The 27421-nt window shown below is 51.5% G+C and overlaps 1 protein-coding gene across 2 annotated transcripts in view; it reads right to left on the reverse strand.

Moving 5' to 3' along the window:
- Window positions 1–26240, reverse strand: part of LOC102932677 — a 44045-nt gene extending 17805 nt beyond the window's left edge. The window contains exons 1-3 of one of the 2 annotated variants that reach the window (XM_037912373.2): window positions 25938–26182; window positions 16282–16363; window positions 2144–2915 (exon numbers count right to left, since the gene is read on the reverse strand). In XM_037912373.2, coding sequence (XP_037768301.1) covers window positions 2144–2859 — 716 coding nt within the window. In that variant the 5' untranslated portion in view covers window positions 2860–2915; window positions 16282–16363; window positions 25938–26182. Of the gene's footprint in view, window positions 1–2143; window positions 2916–16281; window positions 16364–25937 lie in introns of both variants that reach the window. The other variant, XM_007066468.4, reaches the window with a different exon arrangement.
- Window positions 26241–27421: the final 1181 nt, after the last annotated feature.

Consider the following 27421-nt stretch of genomic DNA (forward strand, 5'->3'; position numbering starts at 1 on the left):
GGTGGCTGGAGGCGGGGGCTGGCTGCGGGCAGGGCAGGGGGTGCAGGGGGTGGCTGGAGGCGGGGGCTGGCTGCGGGCAGGGCAGGGGGTGCGGGGGGTGGCTGGAGGCGGGGGCTGGCTGCGGGCAGGGCAGGGGGTGCGGGGGGGTGGCTGGAGGCGGGGGCTGGCTGCGGGCAGGGCAGGGGGTGCGGGGGGTGGCTGGAGGCTGGGGCTGGCTGCGGGCAGGGCAGGGGGTGCGGGGGGTGGCTGGAGGCGGGGGCTGGCTGCGGGCAGGGCAGGGGGTGCGGGGGGTGGCTGGAGGCGGGGGCTGGCTGCGGGCAGGGCAGGGGGTGCGGGGGGTGGCTGGAGGCGGGGGCTGGCTGCGGGCAGGGCAGGGGGTGCGGGGGGTGGCTGGAGGCGGGGGCTGGCTGCGGGCAGGGCAGGGGGTGCCGGGGGTGGCTGGAGGCGGGGGCTGGCTGCGGGCAGGGCAGGGGGTGCCGGGGGTGGCTGGAGGCGGGGGCTGGCTGCGGGCAGGGCAGGGGGTGCGGGGGGTGGCTGGAGGCGGGGGCTGGCTGCGGGCAGGGCAGGGGGTGCCGGGGGTGGCTGGAGGCGGGGGGTGGCTGCGGGCAGGGCAGGGGGTGCCGGGGGTGGCTGGAGGCGGGGGCTGGCTGCGGGCAGGGCAGGGGGTGCCGGGGGTGGCTGGAGGCGGGGGCTGGCTGCGGGCAGGGCAGGGGGTGCCGGGGGTGGCTGGAGGCGGGGGCTGGCTGCGGGCAGGGCAGGGGGTGCGGGGGTGGCTGCAGGCAGGGGGTGGCTGCGGGCAGGGCAGGGGGTGCGGGGGTGGCTGCAGGCAGGGGGTGGCTGCGGGCAGGGGGTGGCTGGAGGCAGGAGCTGGCTGCTGCCAGGGGGTGCGGGGTGGCTGGAGACGGGGGCTGGCTGCGGGCAGGGCAGGGGGTGCGGGGGTGGCTGAAGGCAGGGGCTGGCTGCGGGCAGGGCAGGGGGTGCGGGGGTGGCTGAAGGCAGGGGCTGGCTGCGGGCAGGGCAGGGGGTGCAGGGGCTGGCTGTGGGCAGGGGCGGGGTGCAGGGGCTGGCTGCGGGCAGGGGCTGGCTGCTGGCAGGGGGTGCGGGGTGGCTGGAGGCAGGGGCTGGCTGTGGGCAGGGCAGGAGGTGCGGGGGTGGCTGGAGACGGGGGCTGGCTGCGGGCAGGGCAGGGGGTGCGGGGGTGGCTGCGGGCAGGGGCTGGCGGCGGGCAGGGCAGGGGGTGCAGGGGGTGGCTGTGGGCAGGGGGTGGCTGGAGGCAGGAGCTGGCTGCTGGCAGGGGATGCGGGGTGGCTGGAGACGGGGGCTGGCTGCGGGCAGGGCAGGGGGTGCGGGGGTGGCTGCGGGCGGGGGCCGGCTGCAGGGCAGGGTGGGGGGCACTCACGAGGAGCAGCCCGAGCAGCAGGACGCAGCCCCGGCCCAGCAGAGCAGCCGGGGACCCCCCAGGCAGCAGGGGGAGCCCCAGGGCCAGGGGTCGGGGGAGCAGCAGCAGCACCAGGGCTCGTGCCCAGGGCCAGGGGAGCAGCCCACATGGCTCCTGAGCGCAGCGCCCCCGGTGGCCAGAGGAGGAATTACATCACTTCCCAGCCAGAGCCCCGCAAAGGCTCAGCGCCCCCTGCAGGGAAGCGGGTTAACAACCGGATCTAAAACTGCTTCAAAATTTAACCACCAGTTCGTGCGAACCGGCTCCAGCTCGCCACTGAGCGTGACCCTAAGGGGGCTGACGCACTGGGGGGTCCTCCCAGGGACTCTTCCAGAGCTGTGCAAGATCCGTGACACCTGTATTCGTTGTTTCTAGATATATGATCATGCATTTGGCTGTGTTAAAACGCGTGTTGTTCAAATGAGTCCGTTTTACCAAGTCTGTATAACTGACCTACATTTTCTTTCAGACCACTGGGAAAGAGACTGAATAGTATTGGGCCAAGAAGAGATCTCTGTGGAATGGGAATATTTGCTGGCCTTCCAGCTGGGGAAGGACTCCCCTTTGACAGGTCCACAAACACAGAAAACAAACGGGCATGTCCTAAAATGCCACTTGTGACATTCAAGGCATTAGGTTCGTGAGGGAAGGGGCAGTGAGGGAACCTACATGCAAGAGAGCGCACTGGAAATGAGAGTTGCTTACCTTCCATTGAAAGGGCTACTGAAAAATTCAGCAGGCACAGCTTTCTCACAGACTGAATTCCTCGCTATTTCCCCACAACACGAGTATTGTGCATTCTCGTATTTTCCTTTGTGATTTAGGGTAAGTTCAAACACGTATTCAATGTTAGCATTTAATACTGCTCCTGAAAGTGGAGCAAAGTTTGCATTATGCAGACTCATTGAATTAGTTGTTTCCATCAGCGCTCTGCGATCAACAGAGACATCCTCATAAGTGATGATATCTGTACGCAGGAAGTGAGATGCTTCGTGGATTAGCATTCCCGGCTGGGAATCTTTGGCAAGATGTTTAGAAGCCTCCCAGAATTGTGGGCCCAAATAAATGGTTTTGTCTTCAGATTTTGGATAAACTCTTGCAAAAATATTCTTTTCAGAAAGGTCCTCCATAAACGTCACCGCCTCAAGCACTGAGATGAGGTCTCTAACCAACTCGGCTGTCAGCATCCAGAACTTGGGATCTCCATTGTTACGGAGAAGCCACTCCGTAGGCTTTTCCACAAGGACTTGATTCTTCTTGAGGGCATCTCTCAGGATCTCCAGTGCACTCTGCTTTGCTGCTTCTGCAGTTCTTCTCTTTTCCTTTGTTAGCGCTAAGAACAGTGGATGTCTATATTCTGTATGACTGCAGCATGTTTTTTCATTTGCTGCATTGCTGCACACTATTTCCAGGAAATTCATCTTCGTACAGACGTAGGACGTGCACTTCAGTCACAAGCGACTTCCAGGTGAGATCCCTGTTAAAACACAGAACATTTGCCTTGATTACAGTGCCACTCCCAGCCAGAGCCTCTAACGCATTTTGATTAAGCCTAATCTTGGCAAGTCTTTTGTAAGAAGATACTGTAATGGACTTCCCCTCCCCGACTGGCTGGGCTGCAGGTGGGTGTAGTTTTGAGGGTCTGGGAGAATAGGATGGAAACCAAGTATTCTTATAAGTGTGACAAGTATTCTTTGTTTCTAGATATATGATAATGCATTTGGCTGTGTTAAAAACGCATGTTGTTCAAATAAGTCCATTTTACCAAGTGATCCGGTCAGACAGTATAACTGACCTGTCCCCATCATTAGTTACCATGCCACCAATTTTGTGTTAACTGCAGATTTTGCCAGGAATTATATTTTCTTCCAGACCACTGGAAGCATTAGAAAGCTCCCAGTAGTTCTGTTCACCGGCTTCCAGAGCAGGTCCTGGCAGATCAAGGTGAAAGAGTCTGCCTGTGTAAAGACCATCTTTCCCCCAGGTCTGGGGTTGTGGCAGGTTGCTAATAATGCTGTCTGGATTGTGCAATGTACCAGCTATATTTCAGCAGCTCATGGAGCACGTCTTGGGGAATCTGCCATCTGTTGAATGTCAAGTGCACTTATGCGACATCCTGATCCATGTGCTGGAGCAGCTTCAACGAGCAAACCTACAACTCTTCCCTGAAAAGTGCAAGCTCTTCCAAAGGGAAACTCTTCCCCCCTAAGAACTTGTTCTAGGGACAATCTCCACTGACTCCGAAAAGGTGGCTGCAATAGCAGAGTGGCCAGGACCCCAGGATGCGCCCCAATGACAGAGGTTCATGGTGATTGCCTCTTGCCTACCGGAGGTATGTACAGGGGTTTGCTGATTGCTGCCCCACTGCATGGAGGAACAGAGAAGGATCAGCGTTCAGATGGACAGCCACGAGCAACCAGGCATCCCAAGAGATGAAAGGAGCTGTCACCATTGCACCAGTGTTACCATACTGCCCACCAGGATTCCCATCCCTGCTGGATAGGGATGCTGCTGTGAACAGGGTCTGAATGCACTCTCCTGTGACAGCTAGTGATAAACTGGGGGAAAAGACCTCACGAGCAAATTATTTGCGTAGACACACCTACTCTGAGTAGGGGATCAGCGGACAGACCTGCGTTGCCAAAGTGATCAATTTGCACGAGGCAGGACTACGAATTATCTACTCCCTAACAGGTGTTTGTCTAATCTGCTCTTAAAAACCTCCAGGGACAGAGATTCCGCAACCCCTCTAGGTAATTTGTTCCAGTGCTTAACTACCCTGACAGTTAGGAAGGTTTATTTCCTAATGTCTGACCTAAATCTTCCTTGCTGCAATTTAAACCCATTACTTCTTGTCTTGTCCTGTCCCCAGTGGATAAGGAGAACAATTTATCACCCCTCTCTTTATAACAATCTTTTACATACTTGAAGACGGTTAGCATGCCTCCCCCCAAGTCTTCTCTTCCCCAGACGAAATAAACCCAAATTTTTAAATCTTCCCTCATAGGTCATGTTTTCTAGACCTTTCATCATATTTATTGCCCTTCTCTGGACTTTCTCCAGTTTGTCCACATCTTTCTTGAAATGTGGTGCCCAGAACTGGACACAATACTTCAGTTGAGGCCTAATCAGTACAGAGTAGAGTGGAAGAATTACTGCTTGTGTCTTGCTTACGGCACTCCTGCTAATACATCCCAGAATGATGTTTGCTTTTTTTGCAACAGTGTTACATTGTTGACTCTCATTTATTTTGTGATCCACTATAACTCCAGATCCTTTTCTGCCATACTCCTTCCTAAGCAGTCATTTCCCATTTTGTATGTGTGCAACTGATTGTTCTTTCCTAGGTGGAGTACTTTGCATTTGTCCTCCCTGAATTTCATCCTATTTACTTCAGACCATTTCTCCAGTTTGTCCAGATCATTTGGAATTCTAATCCTGTCCTCCAAAGCACTTGTAGCTCCTCCCAGCTTGGTATCATCTGCAAACTTTTTATCAGTGTACTCTCTATGCCATTATCTACATCACTGATGAAGATGTTGAACAGACTCAGACCCAGAACAGATTCCTGCGAGAGCCCCTTGATGTGCCCTTCCAGCATGACTGTGAACCATTGATAACTACTCTCCGAGTATGCTTTTCCGACCAGTTGTGCACCCACCTTATAGTAGGTTTGTCTAGGCTCTATGTTTCTAGTTTGCTTGTGAGCAGGTCATGTGAGACAGTATCAAAAACCTTAGTAAAGTCCAGATATACCACATCTACTGCCTCCCCATTATCCACAAGGCTTGTTACCCTGTCAAAGAAGGATATTAGTTTGATTTGACACGGTTTGTTCTTGACAAATCCATGCTGACTGTTACATATCATCTTATTCATAGAATCATAGAATATCAGGGTTGGAAGGGACCTCAGGAGGTCATCTAGTCCAACCCCCTGCTCAAAGCAGGACCGATCCCCGACTAAATCATCCCAGCCAGGGCTTTGTCAAGCCTGACCTTAAAAACTTCTAAGGAAGGAGATTCCACCACCTCCCTAGGTAACGCATTCCAGTGTTTCACCACCCTCCTAGTGAAAAAGTTTTTCCTAATATCCAACCTAAACCTCCCCCACTGCAACTTGAGACCATTACTCCTTGTTCTGTCATCAGCTACCACTGAGAACAGTCTAGATCCATCCTCTTTGGAACCCCCTTTCAGGTAGTTGAAAGCAGCTATCAAATCCCCCCTCATTCTTCTCCTCCGCAGACTAAACAATCCCAGTTCCCTCAGCCTCTCCTCATAAGTCATGTGTTCCAGTCCCCTAATCATTTTTCTTGCCCTCCGCTGGATGTTTTCCAGTTTTTCCACATTCTTCTTGTAGCGTGGGGCCCAAAACTGGACACAGTACTCCAGATGAGGCCTCACCAATGTCGAATAGAGGGGAACGATCACGTCCCTCGATCTGCTGGCAATGCCCCTATTTATACATCCCAAAATGCCATTGGCCGCCTTGGCAACAAGGACACATTGTTGACTCATATCCAGCTTCTCGTCCACTGTAACCCCGAGGTCCTTTTCTGCAGAACTGCTGCCGAGCCATTCGGTCCCTAGTCTGTAGCGGTGCATTGGATTCTTCCGTCCTAAGTGCAGGACTCTGCACTTGTCGTTGTTGAACCTCATCAGGTTTCTTTTGGCCCAATCCTCCAATTTGTCTAGGGCCCTCTGTATCCTATCCCTGCCCTCCAGCGTATCTACCTCTCCTCCCAGTTTAGTGTCATCTGGCAGATCATTAATGAAGATATTGAACAAAACCGGCCCCAGGACCGACCCTTGGGGCGCTCCGCTAGATACCGGCTGCCAACTAGACATGGAGCCATTGATCACTACCCGTTGAGCCCGACAATCTAGCCAGCTTTCTATCCACCTTATAGTCCATTCATCCAGCCCATACTTCTTTAACTTGCTGGCAAGAATACTGTGGGAGACCGTGTCGAAAGCTTTGCTAAAGTCAAGGAACAACACGTCCACTGCTTTCCCCTCATCCACCGAGCCAGTTCTCTCGTCATAGAAGGCAATTAGATTAGTCAGGAATGACTTGCCCTTGGTGAATCCATGCTGACTCGTCCTGATCACTTTCCTCTCCTCTAAGTGCTTCAGAATTGATTCTAACACTTCCTGTCACAGTTGCCAGTGGAGAACGCAGCTTCTCCAAGCTGAAGTTAATAAAAACACATCTGTGCTCCACAATGACACAGGAGAGGCTGGTTGGCCTTGCAACCATCTCAATAAAGCATGAGCTGGCCCAGATTGTGGACCTGCAGCAGGAAGCAGTTCAAATCTTTGCAACCAAGAAGGCACAGAAAGCACCACTTTGATTATTCAAACAGATAAAACTGTCAGTATTTACTTTGCAGACAAGAAAAGTTAACTTTCAAACACCTGAACAGCAAATGTAAGTGTTACTTAAAATTTGTGAACAAGGCATTTTAAGTTGTTAGTTCTCCTTTACTTGGGTAGGTGGCAGAGCAGGACCATGAGAGGAGTAGAACAGGAAGAAGGCAGAATTGAGACCTTTCAAAGTTTTGGCTCAAGTGAGGGGGCATGGGGGCGTCATTTGAGTTCCCCGCCTCAGGTACCAAAATGTTATGGGCTGGCTCTGGTGGAGGGGGCAGGGTGTGGGGGAGTGGGTGTCTGGGAAGTCTGTGGGGGGGTGACGTTATTGACATGAACTGTGACCATATAGATCATTGTTGCAACCAAGGTCCTGCAGTTGCACCAAATCTTATACAAAGGAGGTCAAGTAAAGTGTCTATGAAAAGGTTATGATTTGCTGGTTAAGATTATGCTGTCTGTTTGCATGTATCATTTTTGTATTTAAAGTTATAAGTATTGGCTCTATACCTACAAAAAGCAAAGAAGGACTTGTTGTACCTTAGAGACTAACAAATTTACTTGAGCATAAACTTTCGTGAGCTACAGCTCACTTCATCGGATGCATCTTTTTGTAGATACAGACTGACACAGCTGCTACTCTGAAACTGGGCTCTATACCTGTTTCAAATGTTGGCTTCTGGGGTAGTGCCCACGAAGTAATCAGCCAGATATGCCATGTAAGATATCTGCAAAAATGTCATAATTTGCTAGATATGATGATCTGATTTATATGTTTGTGTGGCCTTTGTATTATGAGTTTTAGATATGTATGTATGTCTGTATTTCAAACTTGTGCTGTGCTTCTGGGTGACACCCCAGACAAGCTGGGCATCAGCATTGCCTAGCCTGCTGGATGGCCCATTAAGGACCATCAGCGACGCAACTGACCCATTGAAAGAAGGCAGACACGCCTGGGGACTCAGCAAGGCATGGAGGGACCTGCCTATGGACAGAATTCTGAGATTTTTCCAGGCCATGTGCTGGGAAGCTTGTGTTTGAAACACAGGAAGCACAGGCCACATGGCAAGAGGATATAAAAGGCAGCTGCATCTTCTCTATCTTGTCTTCAGTCCTGCTTCCTACCTCTGGGGGAATTTTGCTACAAACTGAAGCTCTGAACAAAGGACTGAATGACCCATCCCAGCTGTGGATGTTCTCCAGAGACTTGACTTAAGCCAGCAGTTTATTCCATCACTGCTACAAGCCTGAACCAAGAACTTTGCCATTACTGTATGTCATGGATTCCATTTCACCAATTTTAACTCATTTATATTTCTTTCTTTTTATGAATAAACCTTTAGGTTTTAGATTCTAAAGGACTGGCAACAGCGTGATTTGTGGGTAAGATCTGACTTGTATATTGACCTGGGTCTGGGGCTTGGTCCTTTGGGATCGAGAGAACCTTTTTTCTCTTACTGGGGTATTGGTTTTCATAACCATTCATCCCCATAACGAGTGGCGCTGGTGGGGATACTGGGAAACTGGAGTGTCTGAGGGAATTGCTTGTGTGACTGGTTTTAACGCACTGGCTAACCACAAAAGTCCTCTCTTTTTGGCTGGTTTTGTGTGCCTTAGTAGTGAACGAACCCCAGCCTGGGGCTGTGACTGCCCTGTTCTAAGCAATTTGTCCTGAATTGATACTCTCAGTTGTGTCCCGCCAGAGGTCGCTTCGTTACAGGGGTGTGGGGCAGATCTGTGTGTCCCAGGGTGCTGTTGGAGCTCTTCAGTGAAGACACTGCCTCTGCTGACGGGAGGGGTTCTCCCTGCCAAGAGGCCTGACAAGAAGTCAGCTGGTTTATCTGAACAGGATGTGGCCGCTCAGCTGGGGCGTAGCCAGCGCAGGGGAGAGGGAGGGGCTGTGGCCAGTTTCCCTGCACGCACGTGGCAATGGAAGTGAGTAAGTGAAAGCTTAGCACTAGCAAACACTGTTGCTGTCTTTCAACCAAGCTTTCTGGCTCTCACTGATGAGGAGCCTGGTGGCTGGATGCTAGTGCTGTGGGGTGGGGCCTATCCTGGGCGGGGGGTGAGCTGGGAGATGGGTGACATCTCCACTGTCGGAGCCTTTCTGGGTTATCGCTAATAAACCTCTGACCTCTGTTGAAACCCTGGGTGCCTCTGACCCCTTGCTCCTGCCTGCCCCACACGAACATTGTGAAGGGAAAGCTTACGTTCTGTATTAACAAAATAAATTCTGAGCAGGTGCAATTGCCTGCCACCCTAGAAGAGGCACGGAGAATCATAGAATCATAGAATATCAGGGTTGGAAGGGACCTCAGGAGGTCATCTAGTCCAACCCCCTGCTCAAAGCAGGACCAATCCCCAATTAAATCATCCCAGCCAGGGCTTTGTCAAGCCGGGCCTTAAAACTTCTAAGGAAGGGGATTCTACCACCTCCCTAGGGAGAAGGGGCTGCTGAAACCAGGTCAGGAGTGCAGCTCCCGGCTCTGCCCCTCAGCCAGCCTGTCACTTGTGAACAGAGGAGCTACTGTGTTGTGGGTCCTGATCTCAGATGCCACAGGGCTCCCCTGGAGGGAGAGGAACCCCCTGCCCTTGGCCCCAGTGAGGGGCACATTACTGGCTGGGACATGGAGTGGGGGGATGAATGCAGCCAGCAATGTTAGGTGGGCTCGTTTACCTTATGGAGACAGCAGCAGTGACTCCATAGAATCATAGACATGTTGGGAGGGAAGGGACCGTGCGCAGTCATCAAGTGCAGCCCCTTGTGTCGGGGCAGAACTAAGTAACCCTAGACCAGCCCTGACAGGGGTTTGTCCAGCCTGTTCTGAAACACCTCCAGTGATGGGGATCCCAGTGTCTCCCTTGGAAGCCTGTTCCAGAGCTTAACTACCCTGAGACTTAGAAAGATTTTTTCCTAATATCTAACTTAAATCTCCGTTGCTGCAGATTAAGCCCGTTGCTGCTTGTCCCGCCTTCACTGGACTTGGAGAACAACTGGTCCCTGTCCTCCTTTATAAACAGCCCTCAACGTATTTGTAGACTGTAATCAGGTATCCCCTCAGTCTTCTTTTCAACCTTACCTCGTAGGCCATGTTTTTCTAATGTTTTATCATTTTTGTTGCTGGTATCTGGATTCTCTCCAGTTTGCCCACATCTTCCCTAAAGTGTAGCACCCAGAACTGGAAACAGTACTCCAATTGTGGCCTCACCAGTGCCGAACATTGCAGGACGATTATCTTCCTTGTCTTACATACAACACTCCTGGCAATACACCCCAGTAGTAAATACCTCTATGTCTTTCATCACAATATAATTCTGACAGGTTTTCACACCCCCTTTTTGGTTTATGTCCCACCCTCTCGCCTCCTTTCTGGATATGTACATGCTTGGTGTGGTGGCCATCTTGAATTTGTTTACTTTTTTTTAATGGGGAACATGAGGACTGCTTGTGTATGTGGTTTTTTCACATGTCAAGCCTTTTTAAAGGTTAGAAGAGAAAAGAACATTTTTTTCAGAAGAAAATAGTCTTTTTACACATTTTAAACAAAAGTTTAGTAATCAGAGGAATAAAGTGTTAAGACCTAAATATATTAATGGGCCTTTTTAGAGGAAAAAAAATTATTGAAATAAAGGCATTAAATATTAGTAATAGAACATGCATTTTTAGAGAGAAGGGCAGGGGCTAGACAACACTCAAGTAAGAGAAGCTGCAAAAGCTTTTCAGCCCGTTACAGAAAGAGAGAGACAATAAAGCGAGAGGCTTCAGAGAAAGTATTAAACCAACAGGAAAGGAAGAAAGCCTGTCACTGGCCACAGGGCAAAGAGAAGAGAAAAGCAGCTCACCCCTGCACCTGCCCCAGTCGAACGCCTGGAATTCTGAGACAGCCACAGCCTTGGACAAGCCACACCTCTTAGCTGAGCCAATCAGAAGCTATTCTTTAGACATGTCATAGAATTGTATTTTCCTGAGCCAATCATAATGTGCCAAGAGGTGTGGCTATTGGCTGCTGGCCGGTTTAGAAAAATGTACCTCTTAAAACAGGTGAGTGACCAGACAAGCGCTGTACAAACGGCACGTTTTTGTGGCCTTTAAAGGCCTACGCCAGCCTTTAAACAAATCTTACCTTGATTTTTAAAGTTTTGCCTAAGGGAAAACTTCTCTAAAAATAGATTACTTGCAAACTGTAAAGAAAGCTTAAGCTGTACAGATGTTACACAAAACACCCACAGCCGAACTTTACAGAAAACTAGCTTGCGTGAAACAGTTGATAGCATTCTGACCGCTGGGAAAAAATGTTATTTCATCCTCCCTGAGAGGGAGCAGAACCCCCTAAAGAGCAGTTCTGGGCAGAGGAGGCCCCATGCCTGGCCGCTTGTGCTCCACTTAGAAGCAGAATTTAAAAGATGGGGGCAGCCAGAGCAAGGGGGAGGACTGGGTCTGGGGGCTCGGGAGCAGCGGCAGCCAGCCCCAGATCACGAAGGCATGTCAGGGAGTGGCAGCCCTTGCCAGACGGAGACAGACAGCAACCCCCAGGGCAGCATCTCCTGGGACAGACAGCAGCCAAGACAAGAGGGAGGTCGGAAGTGGCCCTGGGAGACTGACTTGTGGCAATCTAAGGGAAGGCTGCTGGCCAGGCCTGGCGAGGCCCTGAGTCGGAGCCAAGTGGAGTGGGAGGACCTGGGTTCCCCTATCCCTCCTATGGGAGGGAGGCCGCCAGAGACCATGACCCTGGCTAGGCGAGTTGGGAGTGGGGGTGCCAGAGACTGTGACCCCTGCTAGGTGAGGGGATGTCAGGGACTGTGCCCATTTGTGGCGTGGGTGGCAGAGACCGTGACAGGTAGGCGGGGGTGGGGGTGGGGGGCACCAGGGACTGTGACCGCTAGGCAACAGACCCTGGGGCCAATCACACCCTATCACCACTCTTATTTCCTAACTTTCTAAAAATCAAAATGCTGTTAAACCAAGTTAAGTTTTAACAAATAAGCTTTTAAAAGTTTAACATGAAACAACAGCACTGGTCATTTGTGACTGAGATGAAAAACCCTGTAACATAACAAAAAGAGTGGTCTTTACAGTCTAAGGGGTGTTTGCAGAGGTTGAGTGAAATGAGGAAATGTTTTAGGTATGCTACTCTATCCTTTCAAAAATAGCATTTGCTTGTTTTTAAAGTAACGACTGCAAAAAGCCTTAACCAAACAAAAAATGGTTTACGTGTGAACTGTAAAGAAAGCTTTAGATGCCAGAGAAAACATAAAAGTCCTCAACCGAGGGGCTTACAATAAAATGTTATTTAAGGCACAGTGGGAACTGTCACTCTAGATAAGCCATATTTATACATATGTTTCAATAATAAAAATTAAAGTTTAAGAAGACAAAGGCCTTGTGTCAGCATGAAGGATTGAGTAACTAGTAAGGAGAGAGAGGAGCATGTGGCATATTTGAAGCAGCATGTTTCCACTCACCCCTTCATGCTTTTATAAAAACGGTTCACTTTTGCAGTGAAAGAATTTTTAATCACAGGATTAAAATGAAAATTGAAGTAAAGTAATTAAAAGCTATACTAGCGTAAATTTTAAAAATAATGTATGCATGTTTTTACCTACTAGAGAAATGTCAAGAGCAGGAAGTAGCCAAGTTTACTTAAATAATTATCATCCCTGTGACACAGTTTAAATAGAGATTTTTAGTAATTTTTTGTCTAAATGTCTTGCATAGTAAGAAAAAGGCCCATAAAAATGGTTTACAGGAATGTCAAATGTGAAGAAATAAGTTCCTGGGGAATACCAAATATTGTACAAAACCCACATGTAAAGAAGGGTTTTATAATAGAAATATAAAATGTAAAAAGACACATTATAGCTTTATAAATGTTTAAAGGAGCTCTTAAAAAGTGGCAACATTTTAAAAAGCAAACTAACACTAACTGAATTGTCCAGAATACCAAAACAAACAAACAAAAATTGCTCTAAAGACTTATCGCTTGTAAATGGTAAAACAAACAAAAGGTTTAAATTCCAGGGTACGGTACAAAACCCACAACTGATGGTTTTTAAAGTAAAAAAAAGAAGACAAATTTAAAGGAGAAAAGCCATGGCTCTGTGACTGCATGAAGGGCAGAGGTAAGGGTGTCGCCTCTGACACAGTTAACAGAAGAAACAGCCCAAACCCACCCCTTGCTCCCGCCACCTTTCCTGGCTTATTTTTTAATTTAAAACTGATTAACAGAAACACTGGGGGGGGGACGGGGGGGGAGACATTTTGTAGCAGTACCTGCAAAGCAACAATTACATTTTTCTTTTTCTTTATTATGACGTTGTCTAGAGACCCTAGAGAATTGTTTATTCTGTTTTATATAACACTTTGCATTTTACCTTTATACAAGCTGGAACCCTAGATATTTTACAGTGTTAAATAAAACAAGCCTGTCGACAAGAGACCTGAGAAATTGCTGAAAATAGGTGTCAGGGGGAGGACTAAAGCCCGAATGCAGAGGGCCTGGGGGGAATTAAAAGGTGCCGCGGAAGTGGAAGAGGACGTAGGTTTAGGTCAGACATTAGGAAAAACTTCCTAACTGTCAGAGTGGTTAAGCGCTAGAACAAATTACCTAGGGAGGTTGTTGAATCTGTCATTGGAGGTTTTAAAGAACAGGTTAGACAAACCGTCGTCAGGGATGGGTATTTAGTCCTGCCTCAGTGCAGGGGACTGGACTAGATGACCTATCGAGCTCCTTTCCAGTGCTCTAGTTCTCTGATTCTATGATTTAAGAGGGGTTCTGGGCTACTTTGCACTGGCCCGGATGCTCCACTGCCTATATTCCTCATGTACAAACAGACAGGGGCCTTTGTTAGAGGAACAAACGTGTGTTTGTTTCTTCAGGTCCCGTAGCAGCGACCATATAGCATCTCTTCATGAGAAGCTTGACTGCTGGTGTTGGCCAGGGCCGTCGAGGTGCAGCCATCTGTAATTATCGGACCATTTAAATAGAAGGTGTGGTTTTGAACCTGGGGTGCTTCTGCGTGATTTTTTATTGAAACACATGCAAAAGGGATGTGTCTTCAGATAGGTTTGTCTTTTCAAGTCATTATAAAGCGGAGCTTTATGCCTTTGCAAAACTTAATGTAACTTTTACTTGTGTTTGTTAAAAAGCAGGTGAAGAAGAAAACGCCTGCTCTGCGATCCACTAACTCACGGATGCTGTTTTGCTAACAGGAGCTTTGCTGCAGCTTCACATTGTTTTTGGATGGGGTGTGGGGTGTGGCCTCTGGGAGTGAGTTAGGCTGCAGGAGGAGGTTCTGACCTGGGGCAGGGGGTTCGGGGTGCTGGCTCTGGCCAGGCGGCGCTTACCTCAGGTGGCTCCCAGGCAGTGGTGCAGCAGGGCTAAGGCAGGCTCCCTGCCTGCCCTGGCTCTGCACTGCTACTGGAAGCGGCTAGATGGAGGTGCAGCCAGGCAGCTCTGCATGGTATGCGCTGTCCACACCCACAGGCACCACCCCCGAAACTCCCATTGGTCGCGGTTCCCGACCAATAGGAGCTGCGGAGCTGGCACTGGGGGTGGGGGCAGCATGCGGAACTTCCCTGATCACCCCTGCACCTAGGGGCCGGACATGCACCTAGGGGCTTTGACATTGCAGGGTCATGTGATCTTGTCACCTGGTACTAGATTCCATCTTGGACTTCTAGTATTTTTTCACTAGGGGGAGGGGGGGAATCACAGGGAGAGACAAAGGATTCCCACCATATATAAATCCTATTTAAGGCAGGGAAGTGAGGTAATCAGGGTTCATTTTTCACTGAATCCCTGCCCAGGATGACTGCTGGAAACATCTGAGAAAAAGGACTGAATGGGGAAGAAGAGCTGAGCCCAGGCTGGAAAAGGTGTCTGGTCTGTGAAGGAAATGCCTAAAACAACATTTAAGGTGAGAAATGACAACTTGTTACCGGTTTCGTTAATGTGTGGAGCTTAGTTTGTGTGTTTGTTTTATTTGCTCAGTGATCTGCTTTGATCTGTTTGCCATCCCTTGTCATCACTTACAATCCATCCTTTGTAGTTAACACACTCGTTTTGTTTTCCTTAAACCAGTTTGTGCAATTCGTAACTGGGAGGGGGCAAAAAAGTTGTGCATATCTTCCTTCACATTGAGGGAGGGGGTACAGATTTCTGTGCCGTGCAAGACAATACAATTTTGGGTTTACACTCCAGAGAGGCTGTGCACTTGCGTGCTGGGCAATTTCCCAGCTGAGTCTTCCTATGCAGAGCTGATTGCAGCCTCTGTGTGATTCTACAGATGTGTGTGTGTGTGCGCGCACTGGAGGAGGCCGGAGAGCCTGGCTCAGCAAAACAGCGTAAGGGAGCCCAGGCTGGTGGAGCAGGCAGGCTCAGTGAGACCCCAGTACATCAGGTGGCACCTTGGAAGGGGGGTCCAACCTGTCACACTGGGTTTGGGGTGAAGGAGGGGGCTCTGGACTGGGGCAAGGGGTTGGGGTGTGGAGGGATGAGGGCTCTGGCTGGGGGTGTGGGCTGTGGGGTGGGTCTGGGGATGGACGGGTTTGGGATGTAGGAGGGGGTTGGGGTACAGGAGGGGGTTCGGGGTCCCGGCGGCGCTTACCGTGGCTCCCAGGAAGCGGCTGCCAGGTCCCTTCAGTGCAGCTCCTAGGCGCATGGGCGGCCAGGGAGGCTCCACGCGCTGCCCTCTCACCCACAGATACTGCCCCCGCAGCTCCCATTGGTCATGGTTCCTGGCCAATGGCAGCTGGGGAGCCGACTCTCGGGGTGGGGGCAGCACGCAGAGCCCCCCTGGCCACCCATGCGCCTAGGGGCTGCAAGGACCTGGCTGCTGCTTCTGGGAGACCCGCGGAAGTAGGGCAGGTAGGGAGCCTGCCTTAGCCCCGGTCCCCCGCCGCGCTGCCGACAAGACTTTTAACAGACCGGTCAGTGGTGCTGACCAGAGCCGCCAGGATCCCTTTTCGACTGGGCGTTCCGGTCAAAAACCAGCCACCTGGCAACCCTAGCCACAGAGCATGGTGTGTGAGGGAGATCCTAGCCTAGTTGCCAAGAGGCAGGGCCGAAACAAGTCCTTGGGCTCCCACTAGTGGGGTGAATCGCGCTGGGGGGATCCTCACCAGAAGCACCTGGCCCTGGTTGTGGCCCCAAGGCCGGGAAAAAGCAGAGTGAGGAGGTCAGGGAACCCAGGAAGGGAAAGAGCAGGGCAAACAAAAGGCATCAAAGCCTGACCCTGAGGCTGGGGGAAGCCAAGCAATGGGACAGGAGCATCCCAGCGTTTCCACAGCCCAAATTGGGGTGGGGGGTCCCCAACAGATCCAGCAATGCTGAGGGTGGCTAAGCCACGGGGCATCCCACTACCTGGGGACAGGTGTGTTTACACGGTGGTTGGTGTGGAGCTGTGAGAGAGCTCCTTCCTCCTTTCCCTTTCCTTCTCCTCCAACCCTCCCTACCCCTACTCCACACAAACCTGCTTGGCTGGGGGAGGGAGAGTCCACTCTAAAACAAGGACACAGAATTAACTCAGGTTTCAGAGTAGCAGCCGTGTTAGTCTGCAAAAAGAAAAGGAGTACTTGTGGCACCTTAGAGACTAATAAATTTATTTGAGCATAAGCTTTCGTGAGCTACAGCTCACTTCATCGGATTAACTCAGACCCCTGGGAGGGCTGAGCCATTGAGCCAATGAGCCGGGACATGGCACCGAGCCGGGAAGGAGTCACAGATGAGACAAAGGAAGCAGCAGGGCAGGAGGCTAGAGCCCTGAGCGAGGGCAGAGAGAGGGTGGCTGGGAGGAGAGTCGGCTCCTGGCACAAGGGGACTGGTATAAACCGCCAGCCTGGAGCTGACAGGAGCTGAGACCATGTAACCGATGCGCCCTGAGTTCCCACCACACGCCAGCGCCAGACCCGACCAGAGCATGGGCTGGTCAGACTGACCCAAGCGGGAAGGGGGTTGCACTGGCATGGAGCAGAGTCTGTGTGAGTCTAGCCAGGTGTGGGGGGGGCTGGGCTGGGGTGGGGGAGTCCCTTTGCTGAATGCCGTGCCGGGGTGAGGGAGTCTGTGTGACCCCATCAGTGATCCTGGCCTGGGTCTGCCCCTGCCTGTGCCTGGCTAAGATAGACGTGGGGTGGAGCTATGGTAAGTGAGGTGCTTGTTCCAGGGGTTACCTCTGACCCCCTAAGAGGGAGGGCTGGTGTTTGTGCTGAGGTGCCTGGCTGGGACCTGGGGCCCCTCTCCCAACCCTGGGAGCTCCACTGACAGCTGCTGAGCCGGCCGAGGGGACGGTGCCTTCAGCTGGCGGGGGGTGGGCGGGCAGTGCTGCCGTGGAAGGCAGTGCAGAGAATGCAGCAGCTGCAGCGAGGGTGCCCAGTGAAATCGCAGAGCGGTGGGCTCTGTGGTGGGGCCGCAGAACGCGGCGTCGCAGCTGGGGGCAGAGGCAGCGAGCAGTAACCACGGCAGGGCCGCCGTCGCTCCGCTGGGGCCAGCTGGCGACCCATCAACAGCTGGGGCAGAAGGGGGTGACCAGGGAGCCTGAGGATGGCTGAGTCCGCTGCAGCCTGGCAGGGAGCGGCAGAGGCAGGGGTGCTGGACAATGTGTAGAGTGGGGGTGCTGAGAGCCACTGAACCAGACTGTGAACCCTGGATCTGACGGTGTGACACTGCAACCCCATATTCTTTAGTGATGTTATTAGGATATGACTATGGCATAATTATGATGCCTTTTGTGCAAGATGGGGCATGCGGGATGTCATTGGAAAAGTTATGATTTGCTGGATGCGATTATCCTATTAGTATGCATATATCATGTTTGTATCTGAAGTTATGAATATTGACTATGTATCTGTATTTCAAATGTAGTTACATCTGGGTAATGCTCACTAGACAAGATATTTTCAGTCGAGATAGTTGGTGGGGAAGGGCCTATTCAGGGAAATGGACCATTGGGAAAAAACAATAGGCCTTAGCAGAAGCTTATCTCCCACCTGGGGAGCCTTCCTGTGAATGCTCCAAATAGCCTGTAAGTAATGGCTGCTATGACTCTACAAGGACATGTGATCAGAAGTCTCTGGACTTCATCTGGGGATATCAGTATTTTTCCACAGACCAGTCTGGGAACCAAGCTTTGGGAACAAAGAGTTCCTGCCATATGCAAAAGCTAAATAAGGCAGGGAGTGACATTATCTGGTGCTCTCCACTCCTCACACAGGAGGACTCCTGGAAACCCCCAAGGAATAAAGACTGAACTGGGGGAAGTGCTGGATCCACGCTAAAGGGATTTCTAGCCTGTGAAAGAAACACCTGGTGATTCCAAGCTGTAAAGCAAGTGCAGCCTGCTTGTATATCTCTTAGGGTGAGAATAAGATTGGATATGAATTAGCAATCTAATATATTAGGCTTAGTTTGCATTTTTGTATATTTGCTAGGTAATCTGCTTTGATCCATTTGCTATCCCTTATAATCACTTAAAATCTATCTTTTGCACTTAATAAACTTGTTTTTGCTTTATCTAAACCAGTGAGTCGGAGTGAACTGTATGGGAATCTTAGCTCATGGGGCGAAGGCTGTTGCATATTCCTCTCCACATTGAGGGAGAGGGTGAACTTTACGAGCTTACGCTGTACAGTTCCCTGTGCAGCACAAGATGCTATAATTTTGGGTTTATGCTCCAGAGGGGGTGCGTGCCTGGGGAGTTGCCTTAGCTGTAGCCTTTCCACTGTTGGTTCATTGCAGGGGCTGTGCAAAGAGCCTTCATGTAACTGCAGCGGGGTGTGGCCCTACCTGTATGAAGGCTAGTGAAAGTGCAGGCTCAAAGGATTTGCAGCTTGTCACAGTCATACAGTGTAAAGGGAGCCCAGGCTGGTGGGTCAGGGGGCTCAGTGGTACCCCAGTTCCAGGTGGCACCCTGAGGGGAACCCGTCACAAATTGAAACCACTTCAAGTCAGGGGATGCTGAAGCACCCCCCTGTGATGTTACTGACATAATCTGGGACCGTATAGATCATCGTTGCAACCAAGGTCCTGTAGTGGCACCAAATCTTATATAAAGGGGGTCAAATGAGGTGTCTCAGACGAGGTTATGGTTGGCTGGTCTGGATGATGCTGTCTATCTGTGTGTGTATCATTTTGTAGTTGAAGTTATGAATATTGGCTCTGTACTGTCTGTAGTTCAAACTTATGCTCTGCTTCTGGGGGACACCCCAGACAAGCTGGTGTCAGCTCTGCCTAGCCGGCTGGGTGGCCCATTAAGGACCATCAGCGACACAACTGACCCATTGAGAGAAGGGAGACACGCCTGGGGACTCAGCCAGGTGTGCAGGGACCTGCCTATGGACAGGACTCTGAGGTGTTTCCAGGCCATGGGATGGGCAGCAGAAAGCAGAGACCACATGGCAAGAGACTATACAAAGCTGCTGCAGCTCCTCCATCTTGTCTTCAATCCTGCTTCTGACCTCTGGAGGGACTTGGCTACACTGAAGCTTTGAACCAAGCACTGAAGGACCCATCCCAGCTGTGGATGTTCTCCAGAGACTTGATTTGAACCTGCCATTTATTCTATCACTGCTACAAGCCTGAACCAAGAGCTTTGCCGTTACTGTTTGTCATTGATTCCATTTCACCAATTCTAGCTCCCGTCTGTATCCTTTTCCTTTTCTGAATAAACCTTTAGATTTTAGATTCTAAAGGATTGGCAATAGCGTGATTTGTGGGTAAGATCTGATTTGTATATTGACCCGGGTCTGGGGCTTGGTCTTTTGGGATCGAGGGAACCTTTGTTCTTTTACTGGGGTATTGGTTTTCATAACCGTTCGTCCCCATAACGAGTGGCCCTGGTGGAGATGCTGGGAAACTGGAGTGTCTGAGGGAATTGCTTGTGTCACTTGTGGTTAGCCAGTGGGGTGAGACCAAAGTCTGCTCTGTTTGGCTGGTTTGGTTCACCTTGGACGTGGAAAAACCCCAGCCTTGGGCTGTAACTGCCCTGCTTGAAGCAATTTGTCCTGAATTGGCACTCTCAGTTGGGTCCCGCCAGAACCAGCATTGTTACACCCCCGAACCCCTAGTTCCAGGACCTATGAGCAGATGCCGACCCCCCAGGGAGAAAGCATTGGGAGGAGCTGCTCTGTGATGGGAGCTGGGAGTGGCCCAGGGAAACCCCAGTGAGACTGAGGGACCAGACTGTAGCCGCTTAGCACAAGGTGACTGGCTGGAGCTCTGTGGGGACAGAAGGCCTGGGTTTTCCTGCCAGCCACCAGGGAAAGGGGTGCAAAAGGCTCCTGATGCAAGGGGAAACGAGGACTGTTGAGCCCGGGGCGGCTGGAGACCTGGTGTAACGTTATCAGGTTTTGCTTTGTTGGACTCTTTATAGTCCCCCCGTCTCTGGGACAGTAAGTGACCTGGCTGGAGGGCTGAGTTGTGAGAGGGCAACTGCTGCAGGCTTGGGGGGCTGTCATTTGGGGGCACCAGAGTCAGAGGCACAGCAGCTGGTGCTCCCTGCACAGGGCGTTTCACCCCAGTGAATTAAACAGGGAACCGGTTTTGCCCCATATTGGTCTTTTCACAAGGCGTTTGAATAGTGACTTGGCTTTCATAACATCCTAGCTGAGGACTTCTATTCAGACTACAAACGACCGCCTTCTCAGGCATTGGACATAAGGATTACTGTCTATTAACCTGTTTAATGAAACTATACAAACACATATCAACACATTCCAATGAGAGTTATTAGTGATTAGGTTTAGTTAATACAATATGCAAATGTAACGGTGATGCCCCCTCAGCAGCAGGGATCACACTTGGGACCTCTTGAGTTGAATGCAGGAGCCGCAATTGCCTGAACTAAAAGCCTCCGCTCCCTTAGCCCTGTCTGTAGCAGGTTCATCAATCTCTGGCTGGCCTAGTCACCCCTCGGGGTGGGGGGAACGACACAGCAGCACCCCGAGCAGGCAGGGGTTACACATGTAAAATTGCAATTTCATTTTACCTCGATGTTTGTTGAACTGGATGTCTGAGGACTTTGCGAATGTAGGGTAGTGAACAGAGCTAGCTCTTTGATGGGGTGTGTGACGGGCTGGATCACAGAAACCGCCTGGGAGCTGCCACCCGATGTGCCAAGACTACTTCTGCTCCTCCTTCCCTGCCTGAGCAGCTTAGGACTTCAGTGCCCGGCCTGGTTTGAACCAGACCCGCTAGCCTGCTGCAAACCCAGACCCAGGTGTGAACCACATCCCCGAACAGCTGCAGGCTTAACTGAAAGCCAGTTAAGAAGTTTTCCTGCCTTTGACACTCAGATGCCCAACTCCCAATGGAGTCCAAACCCAAATAAATCCGTTTTACCCTGTATAAAGCTTATACAGGGTAAACTCATAAATTGTTTGCCTTCTATAACACTGATAGAGAGGTATGCACAGCTGTTTGCCCCCCAAGTTTTAAAACATACTCTGGGTTAATTAATAAGTAAAAAGTGATTTTATTAAATACAGTAAGTAGGATTTAAGTGTTTCCAAGTAGTAACAGACAGAACAAAGTGACTTACCAAGAAAAATAAAACAAAACACCCCAGTCTATGTCTAATCAAACTGAATACAGATAAAATCCAGTGCTTCTCTATTGTGATGCCAACTTTTCCCAACCTAGCGCTAAAAATTTCCCAAATCTGGTGAAAAATTCCCAGATAAAGTTTTTTGCAGTGCTTCTCTATCCTGGGAAATTTCCCCAAACCTGGGAATTTGTGAGTAAAATGTTTCAACTTGGGAAACTGGGAATTTTCATTCAAAAATATTTTACTCCAAAATTCCCAGGTTTTCGGAAATTTCCTAGGATATAGAAGCACTGATAAAATCTCACCCTTTCCAGTAAGGTTCCTTTTACAGACTAATCTCCTTTTAGTTTGGGTCCAGAAATCACTCACACCCCCTGTCACGGAGTTCCCGGGCGATGCTCTGGAACTGCTCCCAATAAAGCCAGTCAGGACTCTGGGGAAGTCTCCTCTCGGGGAGCAGCCTGTCTTCAGGACACACAGCTCACCCGGCTTCCACCTTCCTGGGTCTGACCTCGGAGCATTCAGCATCCTCTGCCCCTCCGTGCGCTTCCCCCAGCGAGTCCGCTCAGCCGGGGTCCTGGGGAAGCCAGAGGGTCCTGCCCCGCAACTTCGCAGTCAGACGTGACTCTCAGCCAGCCAGTAAAACAGAAGGTTTATTAGATGACAGGAACATGGTCTAAAACAGAGCTTGTAGGTGCAGAGAACAGGACCCCTCAGCTGGGTCCATTTTGGGGGGCAGTGAGCCAGACAACCAAGTCTGCACTTCACTCCACATCCCCAGCCAGCCACAAACTGAAACTCTCTCCAGCCCCTCCTCCTCTGGGCTTTGTCCCTTTCCCGGGCCAGGAGGTCACCGGATTCCTTTGTTCTCCAACCCTTTAGCTCTCACCTTGCAGGGGGGAAGGGCCCAGGCCATCAGTTGCCAGGAAACAGGGTGTCGGCCATTCTCTGTGTCCAGACCCCTGCACACACCTGCCCTCTAGGGCTCTGCAATGATCATACACCCTTATCCCACCCCCTAGATACTTAAGAACTGCCTAGGGGAAACTGAGGCACCCCCACACTATTCAAAGGGAACATTAAGAACAGTCGCACTTCGTCACATCTCTCCCCCCTTCGAGTTCGAACTGAGCGGGGTCACTTTAGCCAGTGACCTGGGGAAGTTCGAAGCCACCAACGTTCCCATGGATGCTCCAGCATCTCTCCTGTTCCTTGGTAGGAGTTACACCAGGCCCTTCCAGTTTCACACCTTCCCTTAGATCGGGGGTGGTCGATAGCACTCGCAGGCCGCATGTGGGAAGGTTTATGCGGCCCATGCCCTGGCTAGGATCTCACCCTGATTAGACAGAGTTGCGACACCCTTTCCCAACAACACACTAGCAACGGGCAAAATACAAGCACCAGAATTGTCGGTTCTCTGGGATTTTACATAGACACTAACTGGATGTGACCTAGTTACAGGGCCATTCTCCCGAGCAGACACAAACTTAGGACCCTTCCCTTCCTGGGCTTTAGCTGAATCCAGAACCAGCTCTGAGACAACTGCACGACCCTCAACCATCACAGGCTGAAAGGCCCTTTCTCTCTGCTCCACAGACAAAGAAGAGCCGGAGACACTTTCTCCTTTCCCAGACACCCAGCTTGGGATCTCATTCCCCTTGTCCCAGCACACAAGGCTGGTCACAGACAACTGCTTGGAGATCAGGGTAGCTCCCTCCATAGGCAAGTCAATACCCCTGACAGACACAGGCACATTTCCTTCTCTGTCCCAATTCTCCACCCAGCTAACAGGTAAGGTCCAGGGACACTCATCTTCCACTCTCCTCGCCTTCCCACCCTGCTGACTAGACACAGCCATCGGCTCACAAGGCTGCCTAGGCTCATCCAGACTTTCCTTACCAAGCACCTTGCCACTCCCCACAGATCCCCTGCCCTGCCTGTGTCTCCCCCCACTCAGCTGGGGTCTCAGCTCCCACTGTGCTCAGCGCTGCCCTTGCTGTCCCAGTGGGGGTAGGCAGCGAGCTCGCTGCTTTACTCACTGCATCAGAGCCAGAGTGAGCCCCGTCTCCGGTGTGCAAGGGGGGCGGGGAGCATCTCTCTGTCCCACCCAGCCCCAGGGGTCTGGTTACAGGCAGGCAGGTAGCCTGAGCCTAGCAGCTCCTTCCCCCTGCCAGCCAGGTCATCTGCACCTTCACTGACCATTTCCCTCTCCACCGATTGGTTCCCTGGATTCAAATTCAAACCCTTGGCAGTTACAGGAGCAGGGACTGGATCCTGTCCCAAAGAGACACAGTCACCCCACAACAGGGTCTCGCAGCTGGTGTCCTGGAGCACCCCAATGGCCAGCCAGCCCTACCCCTCCTGGGTCTGCACAGGGATCTGGGCCATAGGCAGGGCGAGGGGCTTCGTCCCTGGGACCCTCACCCAGCTCACACAGCCCCTCAGCATCTGGTGAGGCTGCATCACCCAGGGCCTAACACCAGTTCTCTCTGTCCCAGGATCTCGCCACCCCAGGAATGTCTCCCCATTGACCTTCACCTTCCGCTCCCACTGGAGGTCCGAGGGTCCTGACCCCAGGAAACTCCACACAGACATATAGGTTGGGACCAGGAGTGGGAGCCTGTCCACCTCCCCACCCATCTGGCTGACGGAGTCTATGGCCTTGCGACCCAGCAAGGGAGCTAGACACCAGGGCTTTTCCACAGGGTCCTCCTGGTTCAAATCACCAGCCTGCTCAAAGGCAGTGAGGTGAGCATCCACATCCCCCCCCTCCTTAACCAGGGGCAGCAATTTAGTCTCGAGGTTCCCTGCAGAACTGGCCCCCCGGGGTCTATCCCCACTCACCCCGGGGAGGTCCTGTAACCCTCTCCGCTCCCCCACCGCCAGTTCATGCTGCTGCTGCTTCTGCAGCTCTTTCTCGGGCTCTCGCTGTCTCTCACTGTCCTCTTGCTCTCTCGGACTCAGCTCCAATCGCATCCGTCTCCGATCCCCCGATGGGGAACCCGATCGTGAAGACCCCCGTCTGGTCGGGGACAGGAGTCTTGGGGATGCCTGGCTCCCACTCCAGCTGCTCCCAGATCCTGCTATAGCCCCATTTGGGGTCAGGAATCTGCTCCTTAGAGCGGACTATCCTCCTCCAGCTGCACGATTAACTGTGCTTTGGTGAACTTTCCAATGTGCAACCCTCTCTTTCTGCACAGGGTTACAATGTCCTTCTTAAGGAGACGGTGACAGGCCATCACTCCGCTCTTCCCAAGTTGTTGTGGACTTACAGGCCTGTGTGCTCTCCGCTCCCCACTGTTTCCAGGGAGAACTCCTCGTGTGCCAGCCCTTCTCGAGATCACCACCTCTTTGTCAGGGTCGAGCTGCAGACTCCTCCACCCCTGGGACCGCTTGCTGCAATCCCCAGGGGAACCCTGTTACTGCAAAAGTCCTTCTCGCTGGTCACACACTCCCAGGGGTTAACCGCCCCCTGAAACCGCTCCTCATAGAATCATAGAATATCAGGGTTGGAAGGGACCTCAGGAGGTCATCTAGTCCAACCCCCTGCTCAGAGCAGGACCAATCCCAGCTAAATCATCCCAGCCAGGGCTTTGTCAAGCCTGACCTTAAAAACCTCTAAGGAAGGAGATTCCACCACCTCCCTAGGTAACGCATTCCAGTGCGTCACCACCCTCCTGGTGAAATAGTGTTTCCTAATCTCCAACCTAAACCTCCCCCACTGCAACTTGAGACCATTACTCCTTGTTCTGTCATCTGCTAGCACTGAGAACAGTCTAGATCCATCCTCTTTGGAACCCCCTTTCAGGTAGTTCAAAGCAGCTATCAAATCCCCCCTCATTCTTCTCCCTCCCGCCCCCCCACGACGGGGGAACCGTGTAGTGACCTGGCTGGAGGGCCGAGTCATGAAGAAGAGGCTGCAGGTCCTGGAGCGAGAGAGGCTCTGGGGGTGAGAAAGGATGACAGGCAGGGGACACCGCCAGAGGAGGGCAGCACCTGGCAGAGCTAATCCCCAGGAGGAGGCGCACCTAGTGGTGAGTGGCCCCCTGACAATGGGATACCCTGCTCTGTATTCACTCAGTCTGCATATGAGCACGTTTCAGTTTTCCCTTCTTTTTCTGCTGATGCCCCTTAATTCCAATCTGCATCTCCCCCCTTCTATTCCAGCCCCCAACAGCTCTGCTGATGCCCCTCAACTCGATTGACAGCCCCTCCCTCCTGGTCCAGTCCTGAGACTTCCTTGGCCCAGCCTGTGTTGGGATGACGCTCTTGTGAGCATTGCAAAGCGAGACTTGCAGCATTTCGCTTTCGGGCTGAGATAGGATGTGATCTCGGCGAGTCTGTGTGGTGCACCAACTCCCATGTCACAGAGCAATCCCCATCCCCTGCCAGCCCTGACCCACCTGCAGCCCTGGCTGGGGTTTAATCGCTCTCTTCCAAGAGTAACTTACTAATGTTGCAAAGCGAAGCTTGGTTCTTCACTGTGCTTTGAACTAAAGAGCAGCCAGCGGAATTGTCAGTTTCCCTGCCCTCATGCCCGGTCAGTCAGGAGAGGGGCGAGTCACGGCTGAGCTGGGCTCTGTACTCACCAGATGTTGCTGAGTTGGTGCCACGTCTGGTCTCTCACTTCAGGGGCTGCAGCGACGGCCGTTCCATGTCCACTGAACGATCCAATGCAGCTCGGGTTAAATGCTGGCTGCAGAATGAGAGAGGCCCAGTGGGGCACGGGGCTGTTTGCTGATCGCTTGTCCCAAAAGTGCTGTGGGATCTTCCCTACGGCCTCCTCCCTATATAGAGCTTAGTCCTATCACCCCCACAACAACAGGAAACCCCTGTGACATCAAACCATTCGCTTTCGGTTTCTTGTTACTGGAAAGTCCCGTGTGGGGCCAGTTCTGATAAGGGTCACAATAATTGCTTTATATTGTATTACAGGAATTATATTTTTGTGTGAGTGTAAAAGCCTGTCCCCTCTAGATAGGATTCATGGGCACAGGTCTTTTGAAATGATTCAGCTATCAAATGGAAGCAGCCAGAACTTTCTGGGCTTTTCTCCAACACAGAGTTAATGCCAGAGTTATGCAAAAAGCTTTTCACACACAACTTTTTTTCAGCAACAAATGGAGATTCAGTGACACCAAAATGGTTTGTGACTTTGTGACCCACTTTCTCTCATTTCCACTGGGCTTTGGCACCCCTGCCTAGCGAGTGCAGTTCAGGGGAGGGTGAGTCCCTCGATCAGAACAGCTCTGATGCCTGTTATTCGCTCACCCAGGGTAACAACACTTTATTACTCCTCACCCCAATAGCAAAGTGACTTGTGATCCAGCACCAGCCACAAGTGATCATTTAGGCAAAGCAGCCCCATCATTCGGCGCACCTAGGCCAAGTGGGTGTGTCCCTGCAAACAAGGTCAGTTCCTGAAGTCTCCTCGCCTAGCTCATGGCTAGATGTCAGAGGAGAGCTCGTTCAGACCCTGCTTACACCGACCCCTTCTGCCTTTTCCCTCCCCATTATCAGTTCACTGCGGGGAACACACTCTGCACAGAGTTTCACAAACAGCACTCCCCTTACACGCTGGCCCTTAGTGTCTGGACACCCTTCATTTCAGAGCCCTCCCCTTTTAAGGGTTTGCAGTTCTTTTTCCTTTCTCTCAGAGGAAGGTGATTCCTGGTTACACAGAGCAAGGGCACCTCCCTCCTTTCTTAGATTTCCAAGACTGGGGGTTTCTTCTCAGTTTCAAGGTCTTCAAATGGGGTGTCTATGGAAAGGTTGTAGTTTGCTGGTTATGATTATGCTGTCTGTATGTGTGTATCGTTTTTGTATTTGAAGTTATGTATTTGTATCTCAATGTGTTTGATTCTAAGTAGTCTCAGTGAAGCATTTGGTTAGCTTCTTGAGCAAGGACTATTCTCGGTAAGTGCCCAATCAAGAAACACTTAACTGACAATGGTCTTTGGGAGATGCCAATCCACATCTGAGCGTTCCTGGGAATGTTCAAACTAACATGTAAACAATGGCGTCGGCCTGCAAAAACCTGAATCATTCATAGACATGTGACTTGCCCAGGTGG

The sequence above is a fragment of the Chelonia mydas genome, chromosome 11, assembly GCF_015237465.2.
Source record: "Chelonia mydas isolate rCheMyd1 chromosome 11, rCheMyd1.pri.v2, whole genome shotgun sequence".
NCBI lineage: Eukaryota > Metazoa > Chordata > Testudines > Cheloniidae > Chelonia > Chelonia mydas.